This window comes from Callospermophilus lateralis, chromosome 7, assembly GCF_048772815.1.
Source record: "Callospermophilus lateralis isolate mCalLat2 chromosome 7, mCalLat2.hap1, whole genome shotgun sequence".
Lineage (NCBI taxonomy): Eukaryota > Metazoa > Chordata > Mammalia > Rodentia > Sciuridae > Callospermophilus > Callospermophilus lateralis.
The window spans coordinates 3,189,724-3,201,560 of record NC_135311.1 but is presented as its reverse complement, the minus strand read 5'-3'; the positions used below and the strand labels follow the sequence as shown (position 1 = coordinate 3,201,560).

Here is an 11,837-nt window from a genome sequence, read left to right as displayed (position 1 = left end):
CACAGCTTCCCAGAGGACTCCTCCCCTCCCATCAAGTCCAGTGGTCAAGTCACATAAAAAGAGAAGCCTGATGGGGATTAAACCACAAGCAGTTTTAATGGTCTGGTTTTCTCCCATGTTAGTATTATTATTACGACAAGAATAAAGGATTCCTGAGAGCCTGTCCCCTCCTCTCCCCGGGCCCCCCGACAGGACTCATCCCACCAACCCCTCTGGATTTCTGGGGGGAAAGAAGACAAGTGAAAGGCACTGCAGGGGTGGGGGCTGGAGTGCCAGGGAGGGGGGTGCTAGTGTGGGCCCAGCCCAGAGGAAGAGATCTCAGTCTGTGCCTGAAGGACTGGAGGTGTCCAGGCCCCCTGTTCCCATCGGTCCTTCCCTGTGCCTGTCTAGCAGACTTACCAAAGTCCCACTCTCCTACCCACAGTGGCACACTGGGGGTGTGCAGCAGGAGCATAATTAGTGTTGGGTTCAGAAAGGAATGGAGGGCCCACTTGACTAGGGCCCAAGGGCCAAACCCAAAGAGGGGGGGTTGTAAATCACTATGATCCTGAAAAGCTTTCTCCTTTAGGGTTAGGAGGAGGAGGAGAAGTGAACAAAATGTGTATTAGTTTAACTCTCCAACCCAGGGGCCGGCGGCAGCGGCAACAGCAGCAGCAGCAGTGAAATCCAGGCTCCCAGGGAAGAGGGAGAGGCTGGTCAGCCCAGGGAGGCAGCCTAGTTGTCCCCACTGCCCCCCTGCCGAGCCCTAATGAACGCCATGCCATGTGTTCGGAAATGAGTCTTGAGATTGAGAGGGCTGTCACAGCTCTTGCCACAGACCTTACAGGTCAGTGGGCCTCCAGAACCAGGCAGGAGTGAATCTCCGCCCTCTGGGTCAGACCTTGATGGAAGAGGGGCCTCCTCCTCCCCATCCCCCAGCCCCAGGACACTGGCTCTGCCCACACCCCGTCTCTTCTTGTGACTGATAAAACGGTGCCGGCTCAAGGAGCCAGGGGAGGCGAAGCACAGGCCACAGTCGAGGCACTGTTGGGCACCACCATCCACCCTCAACCCCACCACAAGACTCTGTTCAACTGAGCTACCACCCCGATAGCGCAGGGGACCATGGCCTCCTGACCCAAGGCCACCTCTGGGGGACTTGGCTGGGGGTGTTGTGCTGTCAGGCTCCTCACTGCATGAGTCAGAAGACTGGCGGCGTTTCCGGCCTGGGCCCTGAAGAGGAGCAGAAGGAAACAGGCCTCACCATCTCCCATGTCCCTGGCAGCCAACCCTGCAGCCTCCCACTCCGGTGGCCTAACACAGCAGGCCGGGCTTCTGCCTACCTGACCTCTGGCACCAGGCCCCCGAGCCAGGGCACCCCCTCGGCCAGGGGACTGGTCCCCAAGCTGCAGGCCATGCCGGACCTGGACGTGCTTCTCCAGGATCAGGCGGCTGCTGAAGGTGCGCTTTCCCTCTGTGCAATACCTGGGAGGGGGGAGGGGGGAGGGATGGCACCAGGGACACAGCCAAGGGCCTGGGGTTCCTGAGAGGCCATGGCTGCCAGAGCAATAGGAGGCCTCAGGCAAAGGGCAAGTGGGGAGTTCAGGGGTGCAGGTGGGGTTACCTACCAGGCAGGAGGAAGGGAGCGGGAGCAGGGGTTACCTGCATGGATACACTCGCTTGATCCCCTCGTGATTGACCCTGACGTGGCGTCTCAGGCTGGGGGCGGAGCAGAAGGACCGCTCGCACAGGCGACAAGGGAACTTCTTCACCGACTGGGAGAGCAAGGGGTGGGAGGTGAGAGCCAGGCTCCGGGCCCCATTCCCACTGGCCCACAGGCCAATCCCAAGCTGCCCCCCAGCCCCTCCCCCAGGGCCAGGCTCCCACTCACCTTGCCATGCTCCTTCTTCATGTGAGCCACATATTCATCCCGCTCAGGGAACCAGGAGTGACAAAGGCCACAGGTCCAGCCCCCAGGCCCCCCACCCCCACCCTTGACGCCTTTGCTCCCCAGTTCCCGCCTGGGCCGTTTGGTTGGGCGGGGTGGCTCAGGGGAGCTTGGCAGTTCCTCTTCTTCTGAAGATGAGGACGACTCCTCAGTGGCAGGGGCTGCCCCGCCCCGGGACACCGCCAGCTCCTCAGGCTCAGTCTTGGGAGTCAGAAGGGCGCCTCCAGCCCCTTTCCCAGCAATCTCCTCCCCCAAGCGCCCAGACTGGTGGGTGTTCTGTAAGAGGGAGATAGGGGCACAGCTGTTTGTGGGAGAAGCTGGCTTTGCGTCAGCCCAGCTGAACAGCCCTGCTCGGCCCTCTGCTCCGGTACCTTGAGGTGCTCCAGCATGGTCCTTTTCTGGGCAAAGAGGAGAGGACAAGATGGGCACTTAAAGACACTGACACGCTGAGGCAGCAAGTGCTGGTCAAAGTGAGAGGTGAGGAGGGGCTTGTGAGTGAAGACCGTGTCACACATGGCGCACTTGTAGATGAGCCTGTGGGGCGGGGGGGACAGTGTGGCATCAGGCAGAGATGGGTGGCCCTGGCCCCACCCCTCCGTGCCCTCCACAGGTCTCACTTGGCTTGCTGTGTGAGGAAGCTGGGGTGCTGGGAGTAGAGGTGGGCGTGGGCGCTGGGTGCGGACTTGAAGGCCATGGGGCAGATGGGGCACTTGTGGAAAACCTCGCAGTGCGAGGCCTGGATGTGGGACTTGATGGAGTTCACGCCCCCGAACACCACTGCGCAGCTAGGACACCTTGGGGAAGAAGCCGGAGGCACGGTGGTGAGAGGGCGCGTCTCCACACCCACTCCCCACCCATTTATCCCCAAAGCCTGGTGGACTCCAGGAAGGCAACCAGTGGTGGGCAGGGAGCGGCCACCGAAGGCCGTGGAGGCAGCACGGGAGCCCAGCAGGCCCCTCTTCCCCATCCTCATGGGGAAGGACTGGAAGGCAGGGCCGGAGTCCCAGGGCTGCGTCTGCCAACACAACAGAGCTGAGGGGTACCCAGGACGGCGTTCTCTGAGGCCATCTGAACAGTTAGTGCCGAGACGCACGAGACCCAAAGTTCTACAAGGGGAGGGGTCCGAGGCACCTGTATCCCACACGACGAGAGAAATGCAGACAGGCCTCCCGCAGGTGGGTCTGAAAATTGGCTTGCAGGAAGTTGCCCCCACACTCAGGGCAGACGTGGGGGGGTCGGTTCTTATGCGTGCGCTGGTGGGCACTGAAGCTGCAGCGATTGGGGAGCATCATGGGGCAGGATGGGCACACCTGTCGAGGGGGTTATTAAACAAGGTAAGTCCCTGGGGTGGGACTTGTCCCATATTACTCCTGTTGTTCAGGCCCCCAACACCCTGGATCCTATCCCAACGGCATCTGGTTGTTCCCACCCCAGAGGAACGTAAAGGCAACTCACGTTGCTGGTGGCCCCAGGGACAGGGGGCCCAGGTTGCTGGAAATGGGCTGCCATGCCAGCCTTATCCCGGCACTGTTCCTTGCACTCCAGGCAGCGAAAGCACGTGTAAGCAGAGGTGGCAGGGGCAGCAGGCGGCTCTGTTGAAAGTGGCAGCACAGGGGCCTCGGTGGCAACTGCAGTAATGGCGGAAGAGGTGATGGCTGCCTCACTCTTGCCCAAGACAGGCAAAGCCAGAGGTCCAATGGCAGGTGGGACAGCTACAGGCAGCAGAGGAGTGATGTCCGGCTGGCCCACCATCTGATCAAGGGCCACAGGCCTCATGACCAGGTGTGAGCACTGCATAACGAGCCCCTTGTCCTTGTGCTCCCGCGCGTGCAGGAGCAGGCTGCACTTGTTGAAGAAGACCAGGCGGCGGGCACAGTGGTTGCAGGTAACCTCGATGCGCATGCTCCGCCGGTCGTAGTGCCGTGCCAGACTCTTCTCCAAGGAGAAGGCATCCCCACACTCAAGGCAGCGGTAGCCTGCTGGAGGCAGGGCCAGTCCAGCCTCGGCTGGCGGACTCAGGTTTGGCCTGTAGGCGGGCAGCAGGTTCTTGCTATTGAGGATCTTGTTAAAGGCCTCCACCAGGCTGGACTGGGTCCGCGAGATCACAGTGCCACTTGCTGTGCCTGGCCCACTGGCCGGCTTTGAAGGCTGCACCATCACTACTGAGGCACCATTGACCTTCTGCCCCCCTGCCCCCAGTCCTGCCCGCCCCTCTGCCTTGGGCAGGGCTTGGGGAACCAGGCCTAACACATTCTTAGCCATTGTCTTAGGGCTGGTGGCAGTTCCCCCAGGCAGAACCACAGCTTTACGTGCCACACTAGCTGCCATCAGCATAGCAGTGCTGGCATTTTGGATGGTGGCCACAGGCAGCACAGTGCCTTTCAGCCTCGTGCCATCACCCAGTTGTACGCTCACCACCTTTGGACCCTCAGGGGTTGGAGTTACGGGGGACAGCTTCAGGAGACTGGCCTCAGCCAGAAGGCTGGCCTCAGCCAGGAAGGCCCCCTCAGTCAAGGGGGCAGGGGGATCAGGATCGGAGGGGACCCGAGTTACAGTCCTTGTGATATTCCCACAAGATGTTTTAATGGTCTTGATCCGCACCTTGAGGGGCCGGGAGGAGCTGGAAGAGGCAGGGGAGTCGTTGCTGTCCTCGTCTGCAGCCTCAGCTCCACTGGAAGGACTCTGGGGACTTCTCGGGGGAGACTTGTCCACTGGCCCCTCATCTTCTTCCTTCAGGGGCTTACAGCTGGGCACTTTAGGGGAAGGAGGAGGGCTCTGGTGCCCTGGGGACTGCTTGAAAAAGGGCACTCCTGCAACCTGGGGAGGGGAGGCACTGGCAGGATCCCCTGCAGCCTCAGGACTGAAGCCTGAGCCTTGCTGGCCCAGGCCCTGGGGATGATGGGGGCTGCAGCTGCCCTGCTTCAAGGTCCCAGGGGGTGGGGAAGAGCTCGGGGGCAACAGGGGTGGGCCATTCTCAGAGGCCAGCTCAAAGGGAGAGGGGAAAGGAGGAGGGGTCATGGCTCCCTCTGGAGGGGGAGAAGGTACAGGAGGAGGCAAGGGATCTGGGTGCTCCCCTGGTTCTGGCCCAAAATGAGCAAAAAGGTCCAAGGGAGCTTTGCTTTCCATGGCTTTTTCTTTCCAAGTACCCCCACTGGGAGGAGCAGGAGAGTGGGGGGTTCCTGGGAGGGATGGCTCAGGGCCCCCAAATCCATTTTGCATCAGGCAAGGTCCCACAGGCCCTTCCTTAGTTCCCTCTTCAGCCTGGGTACCTTCTCCTCCTGAACCCCCAGCCAGGGTCTCCGACTGCTCAGGACACACCGTGTTCTTGACAATAACGCTGACTGTGGAAATGTCCGATGGCGGCAGGCTGTGGTCAGAGGCCTGAGCTGAACCCTCAGGGTCATCCCCAGCTGTTGCGGCTATGTCTTCCGATTCACCTCCTGCACTGGTTTCTGACTTCTCGGGGATTCCTGGCCCCTCATTTTCTTCTGGCCCAGAATGGATGGCTTCATTTGCATCAATGTCAGGGATGTCAAAGGCAGCAAGGAGATCATCAAAATCAGGGGTCTTCATGTCCCCCATAGCGGAAGATCCCAGACCTGATGAAAAAGGACAAAATGAGATGCTTGAAATAGGGACCCTACGCCTTTTCTCTCAGGATCCCCTCCAACTTGGTACACCTCCACCATTCTGTGAATCCTAGAGAGCTGCTGGAAGTGCTTGGTACGCCAAACCCCCAAATCAAAGATGAGTGTGTACAGACCAGTGCAAGCACCAAAATCCAGAGAGAAAGAGGAAGGAAGACTCTTGAGGAAACACTGAGGCTGGGCAGTGACTCAAGAGGCTGAGGCAGGAGGATGGCAAGTTCAAGGCCAGCCTCTGCAACTTCGCAAGACTTCCTCAAAATAAAAATTAAAAAGACTAGGAATAGGGGCTGGGGTTGTACCTCAGTAGTAGAGCGCTTGCCTCACATGTGTGAGGCACTGGGTTGGATCCTCAGCACCGTATAAAAATAAATAAAATAAACAGACATATTATGTCCACCTTTAAAAAAATCTTAAAAAAACAACAACAAAAGACTAGGGATGTAACTCAGTGATAAATTGCTTCTGGGTTCAATCCCCAGTCAAAAAAAGAAAAAAGAAACAGAAGAGTAATGCAAGTTGAGGGAGCTCAATGAGCCTCTAGGTTAAAACCAGTTCATCCCTTCCTGTGCCCAGCAGAGAACCAATCAATTGATACAGTAAGGAGGAATCGGACACAATGTTCTCTAGGGTTACAGGTTCATTCATGTCAGCATGGGATCAACTCATTCTTCATGGAATTCTTGGGGATCTCTTCAGAGACATGAAAGGCTATCTGTACAAAAGGGCAGTGAGCAACTTATGCCAACGCTTAAGAAATTGTTCTAGTTTAGCTTTATCATGGACCTTTATCACAAGCAAATCATTTTTGCTGTTTGAGAGGAAACGAGTAATCCATGTATCACAGGGTTATTCTGAGTATGATATTAAAATGTAAATGTGAGAATTAGACCCAGAATACGATTTATTATTTCAGCTGGACCAAACAAGGACATGTAAGGTAGAGAAGGAGCTGGGAGGCAACATGCGCCAGACATTTAGGGGTGGGGTCAGAAACAAAAGTCAGGGGTCATGCAAAGCAAGTCTGGAGCACTAGAGGCCATCACTGCACCTGTCTAGCTTGGTCAGCAGGGAGAAACAGACTCAGGGAAGTCACACAAGAGATCAAGATGGAAAGAACAAAACAGGGAAAGAGAAAGACAAAGGGAAGAAGGACGGAAGGGAAAATGGTGACGGCAGCCTAGTCACAAAGGCCCAGCCTAGGTCTCTCCTGTCACAAACACCTGCTGCTGGCTCACCTCCTTCCCCAGAGTATCCCCTCCCTCCTCCCATCTTGCTCTCTCAGGGCTAAAACTCCAGGGTATAAGCTTATCCAGCACAACTGGCCCAATGGAGAAAGCCGGCTCTCTCCCCTGCCATTTCTCCTCAAGTCTATCCCTGACTCAAACTCCCCTTTCCTTTCAATTTTCCTTTGAAAACAGCAGCTCAGGGAGTCTCCACCAACCTCCCAGCCTGGCCCACTGCAAAAAATGTCCCATAAGACTTAGGTGACACTAAACCAACAAGGAGACAAGATCAGTATGTAAGACTTGGTCTATCCTCCACCAGTTGTTCCCCTTGACTGAAGAAGTCTCTCCCCTCACACTCTCCCTGCCCAGGATGCAAGCCATTTCCCAAGGCCAATTCTCTCACCTCTTTCCAGCCTTCAGACTGTAACTGGAGATAGTCCCAGCAGGTGGCAGCTGGCATTGCTCAGACTACAGTGGGGGTGGGGGGAAAGGGTACCAACTAAAGGAAGAAAGGGGAGCCTTCCCTGCACCTTGTCCCCCCCTCCCACGCACACACACTGAATTCTGCAGACTTAAACAAAGCCCCAGCCTCTGCCAGATGAACAGCTAGAACCCCTATAGCCTGGTTCTGTCCGGACCAGGAGAGGCCTAGGCTACCTTCTCCTCAGGCCCCCAGCAAAGTAGCCTGGTGGAGCGCGGAACAGTGAGAAAACACCTGCGAACTTGCTTCTCCCACCCACCTTTCCCAATGACGAGCAAGTGACTTAGAGGTCATCCGATAGCCACCTGGAGCAGCCAGTTGACCCAGCGGCGGAGCTCAAGGCCGAAGAGGCTCCCCACTCCAAAGCCCAGGCCTTTCTGCGGCTCCTGGCTGCTGCGCCCGTCTCTAGGTCTCTCATCTCCCCCCGCCCCCTTTTCCCTCTGTTCTTCCTCAAACGCCAAAGGAAAGAGCTTAACAGGAAGAGGGTGCGCGGGCCCGGGTCGGGTGGGGGCTCCACTGCCCTCGGCCCAGGCCCAGGCCTGCTGCGCAAAGGAGGGCGAGGGGCGGGAGCCTGGCTGGGGTCGATTAGGTTGCGGCCAAACTGGGCAGCGGGCGGAATTAAGTCCCTGCCATCTGCCGAGGGCTGGCGCGGGGAGCAAGTCCGGGGTTGCGGAGAGGGGGCAGGATGCACATACAGGAAACTAGAGGGAAACTGAGGCAAGCGGCGCTCCTTCTGCTCCCACCGGCCGGGCCTCGACCAGGCCAGGCCCTCTGGGAGCTGCCGCACAGCACCCCGCGGCCCAGAACCACACTGGAAGGTGGGGAGCGCGCACGGAAAAGGGGAGGGGGCGGTCCCAGCAGGACTCCCAGCGCTCCGGACGGGGTCGGTCCCAACTCGGACCTCGTTCCTCCCCTCCGTGCGGGGCGCAGCCTCCTCCCCGCGCGGACTCCCCGAGGCACCGGAGGCTGGGGAGCAGAGGGCGGGCGCGCGGCGGGCCCGGGGCGCTCGTGGAATCCTGCGGGGCCCGGACGCGGACTCGCGCCCAGTCGGGATGAACGCTCCGCGCCGGCCGGGCCCAGTTCCCCCGCCCCCACCCCGGGCTCGGACACCATTTTAGGTCGCGACATCCTGCAGCCTTCGGTCCCCGGGCCGCACTTCGGTTGCCTCTCGGGCTAGGGGCGCCAGGACTTGGGGTCCCCGACCCTTCCTCCACGTTTACCCGGCTAGGGGCTGTGCTTTCAACAGGCTGTGAGTTTCGCCCATCCGCCCCGGGAGACAGAGGTGGTGCCGGGCCTCCCAACAAGCCGCCCCAGGGGGCGGCGCGGAGAAGGGGTAGTTGACCAAGTGGGGGAGGGGCGGGGGCATTTACCCGCCCCCCCAGGGGGCGGGGCCGAGGGCGGGTATTCGCCCCAAGCCAGCTTACTTGTTCGGTTCCTAGTGCGGGCCCAAACCCGGCCGTCTCTACCCTGCTCCAGCCGCCAGCGCTGCCGCCGTCGCCGCCCTCCCCGCGGCCGCCGCTACTTCCTGCTTCTCTCCGGTTTGGCCTCCCCCTCCCTCAGACTCCCTCCGCGCTCCTGGTCTGGGCTGCCCGCTTTCACACTCGCCATTGGCCAGCACCTCGGTCGTTCAGTACTGCGCCCCTCCCAGGCTCACACTGGGTTGGCCTTAAGTACTGCCGCTCGGAACTAACCCCGCACAGTCCTCTTATCCTCGTTGGGCAGGGGACCTGGGCCCTCTGAAGAAGCCTGATCTCATTGGCTGCGCCCTAGTCCACCTGCCCCATCTGCAAATCTTCAAAAGCGATTGGCCGCTGCTACTGTCGCTTAGAAAAGAGCGAGCCGGACTCCCTGCTTTCCGCCAGGAGGCGTGGCTGTCCAGAGGCGTCTCCGCCCCCTCACTCCCTATTGGCTGCTGGAAGCTGGAAGCTGCGGTTCACTAAAGCAAATTTAAAGAACTCTGAGCTTGTGTGCAGTGGGCACTTTAAGGAGAATCTCCTCGAATCCCAGTGGAAGGTGGATACCGAGATCTGTGTGCGCTGAGCTGCACTCCAGTGCCAGTGATGCAGTGCAGAAGTCCCCGAATGGGACACCACCCCAAACATTACGTCATCTGGTTGACCTGGCCTCGCGCGCTTCCCACTGCCTACAGCGTTTCATTATCTGGATGGATGAGATCCTCACGCGGACCAGCTCCTGGGCGATGGCGTCACCCGCGCTCCTCCCTCTGCGGGAGGGCTTGGACCGGGCCTGGGCTTTGGAATGTGGAAGGAACTGGGATCTGGGGGCTGGGACGGGCTTGCGGACCGGAAGTGGGGGAGAGGTGACGTTGGGAGTGCTGGCGTGGCCTGGGCCGTGTCCCAAGAGATCTTAGGGTAGCATGCTGATAGGTCTCCTAAGCCCTGGAGGGCGGGACCCCAGAGCGCTTTCCCATTTAGGAGCTCTCTTTCCCCGCCCCCAGCACGAGGCGGGGATGGGAACCAGGTTGAGCTTTCCCGCGCTCGCTTGCCCCGCCCCCGGAGGCGGGGCAGAGGGAGGAGTTGTGCGAGGACGAGCCGCTGGTGCGCCCTTTAGTAAACCCCGCTGCGGAGCGCGTCCGCCAGCCAAGCGCGCCGCGTGCGCGCCGGCCCTCCCGCCGGTCCTCCCGCGCACCTCCGCGCCCCGCCGCGCGGCAGCTGCTCCCGAGTGGCCGGTTTTTATGAGAGTCTGTTCCCGGACTGTGGGGGCCTGGGCACTGGGCCCCGCACTCTCAGGAGCTCCCTGGGAGTTCCCGTGGATATAAGGCTGCTTCGACGCGTGAATCGACCTGGAGGGAACTTGGGGCCCGCACTTCGCGCACGGTGACATCGGCAAGTCGATCGATCTCTCCGGAACTGTTTTCTCTTGGGTAAAGTTGGGATTGCGGTAGCCACCTGCCGAGATTATTTTTGTGAAGATGAAGAGTTTACAATGTACCAGTGATTTATCAAGTGATGACAGATGCGATTAACGCAGCCCCGATACACACACATACACACACGCGCGCGCGACCCTGGAGTCCCCTCTCTCTGGCTGCCGACAGTTGCCCCAGTTCACAGCGATCTTTCTTGGCCAACAGCTAATTAGGGGTCCCTTACTGGATGCAACCAACCGGCATTCCTTCTCACCCTCTTTCTGAATCTCCCAGTAGGTATAACAATCACTACTCATTTGTGTACTATGCGTGATCTACGATTAGAATTTTATGCATATAAACTCATTAATCTTTATCACAACCCCGGAAGGAGGTACTACTGTGATTATAGCCGTTTTACTTAAAGAGGAAACTGAGGCACAGACAGGCTAGGTTAGGTGATTTATCCAAAGTCAAAGGCAATAGAGTTAATTGTAAGAGTACAGAAAACTGAACACTGAATTTTACAGATTCTCTTGCCATAAGGGTTCTAGATAGAAGTTTGTTCTTCAGTCCATACAGTATTCATTCATTTAGAAATATTTTGCCAGGCACCTTGGCACTCACCTGTAATCCTGGCAAGTTCAGGCTGAGGCAAGAGGATCGCAAGTTCAAGGCCAGCCTCAGCAACTTAGCAAGCCCCTGTCCTAAAATTAAAAAATAAATAAAAGATCGAGGGATGTGACTTAGTGGTAGAGCAACCTGGGTTCAAACAAATGCCACAAAAATAAAACAACAAAAGACACTGGGGCCGGGGTTTAGATCAGTGGTAGAGTGCTTGCCTAGCATGCTTGAGGTCCCAGGTTTGATCTCCAGCACTGGGGCCAGGGGAGATGCAAGGGAAGGTGGCAGTGGGATGGTGGGATGTGAGAGAAAAAACTCAAATGTATGGGGACTGGGGAAACACAAGAATGATGTGCTGGGAAGACTAAAGGAGAAGCAAGCTTCAGGGATTAGGCCAATAGCTCAATTTCAGTCATGTTGAGTTATTAAATATACAAGTAGAGATTTGAGTATCATCAGCTTACATATGGTACTTAAAGCCCAAATTAGAGTAGATTAAATCATCAAGGGAGTGTGCATAGAAAGGAGAAAAAGTCCACAGACAGCCATGAGGTACTCCAAGGTTTAAAGCCAGAAATGAGAAGTGCAAGCAAAGGAGACTGAGAGGAAAGGGAGGAGGGAGGAAGCCAGAAGAGTAGCCTAAACTTGAACACAAAGTCTTCAAGACAGAGGAAAGAATGATAAATTGCGAGATGCCACTAAAGTAACAAGTAGGATGCGAACTGCCCAATGGCTTAAAACAAAGCTGGGGGCTGAGGTTGTGGCTCAGTGGGAATGCTTGCCTAGCATGTGTGAGGCACTGGGTTTGATTCTCAGCCATGGAGTCTGAGGCAGGAGGATCTCAAGTTCAAAGCCAGCCTCAGCAAAAGTGAGGCACTAAACAACTCAGTGAGACCCTGTCTCTAAATAAAAGACAGAACAGGAGTGGGATGTGGCTCAGTGATAGAGTGCCCCTAGATTCAATCCCCAATGCCAAGAAAAAAAAAAAAAAATTTAAAGGAAGGGGAGAAACAGAGAGGTAACTAGAAGGAAAAGAACCTTGATGAAAGGACTTGTATGTATG

The 11,837-nt window shown here is 57.5% G+C and overlaps 1 protein-coding gene across 3 annotated transcripts; it reads right to left on the bottom strand.

Annotated features, from left to right (window-relative positions):
* Positions 1 to 71: 71 nt before the first annotated feature.
* Znf687 (zinc finger protein 687) lies at positions 72 to 8,911 on the bottom strand. 3 transcript variants are annotated; one of them, XM_076861863.1, is made up of 10 exons: positions 8,502 to 8,579; positions 7,204 to 7,268; positions 3,383 to 5,526; positions 3,059 to 3,237; positions 2,545 to 2,721; positions 2,299 to 2,461; positions 1,871 to 2,203; positions 1,642 to 1,754; positions 1,323 to 1,464; positions 72 to 1,212 (listed from the first exon to the last, which is right to left on the bottom strand). In XM_076861863.1, the coding sequence occupies exons 3-10, from the start codon at positions 5,507 to 5,509 to the stop codon at positions 715 to 717; spliced, it is 3,732 nt and encodes a 1,243-aa protein (XP_076717978.1). In that variant the 5' UTR covers positions 5,510 to 5,526; positions 7,204 to 7,268; positions 8,502 to 8,579; the 3' UTR covers positions 72 to 714. The 3 variants fall into 3 exon arrangements, with proteins under 3 accessions (XP_076717978.1, XP_076717977.1, XP_076717979.1); XM_076861862.1 differs by lacking the exons at positions 7,204 to 7,268; positions 8,502 to 8,579 and adding an exon at positions 8,706 to 8,911; XM_076861864.1 differs by lacking the exon at positions 7,204 to 7,268 and having other exon boundaries at positions 8,502 to 8,587.
* Positions 8,912 to 11,837: the final 2,926 nt, after the last annotated feature.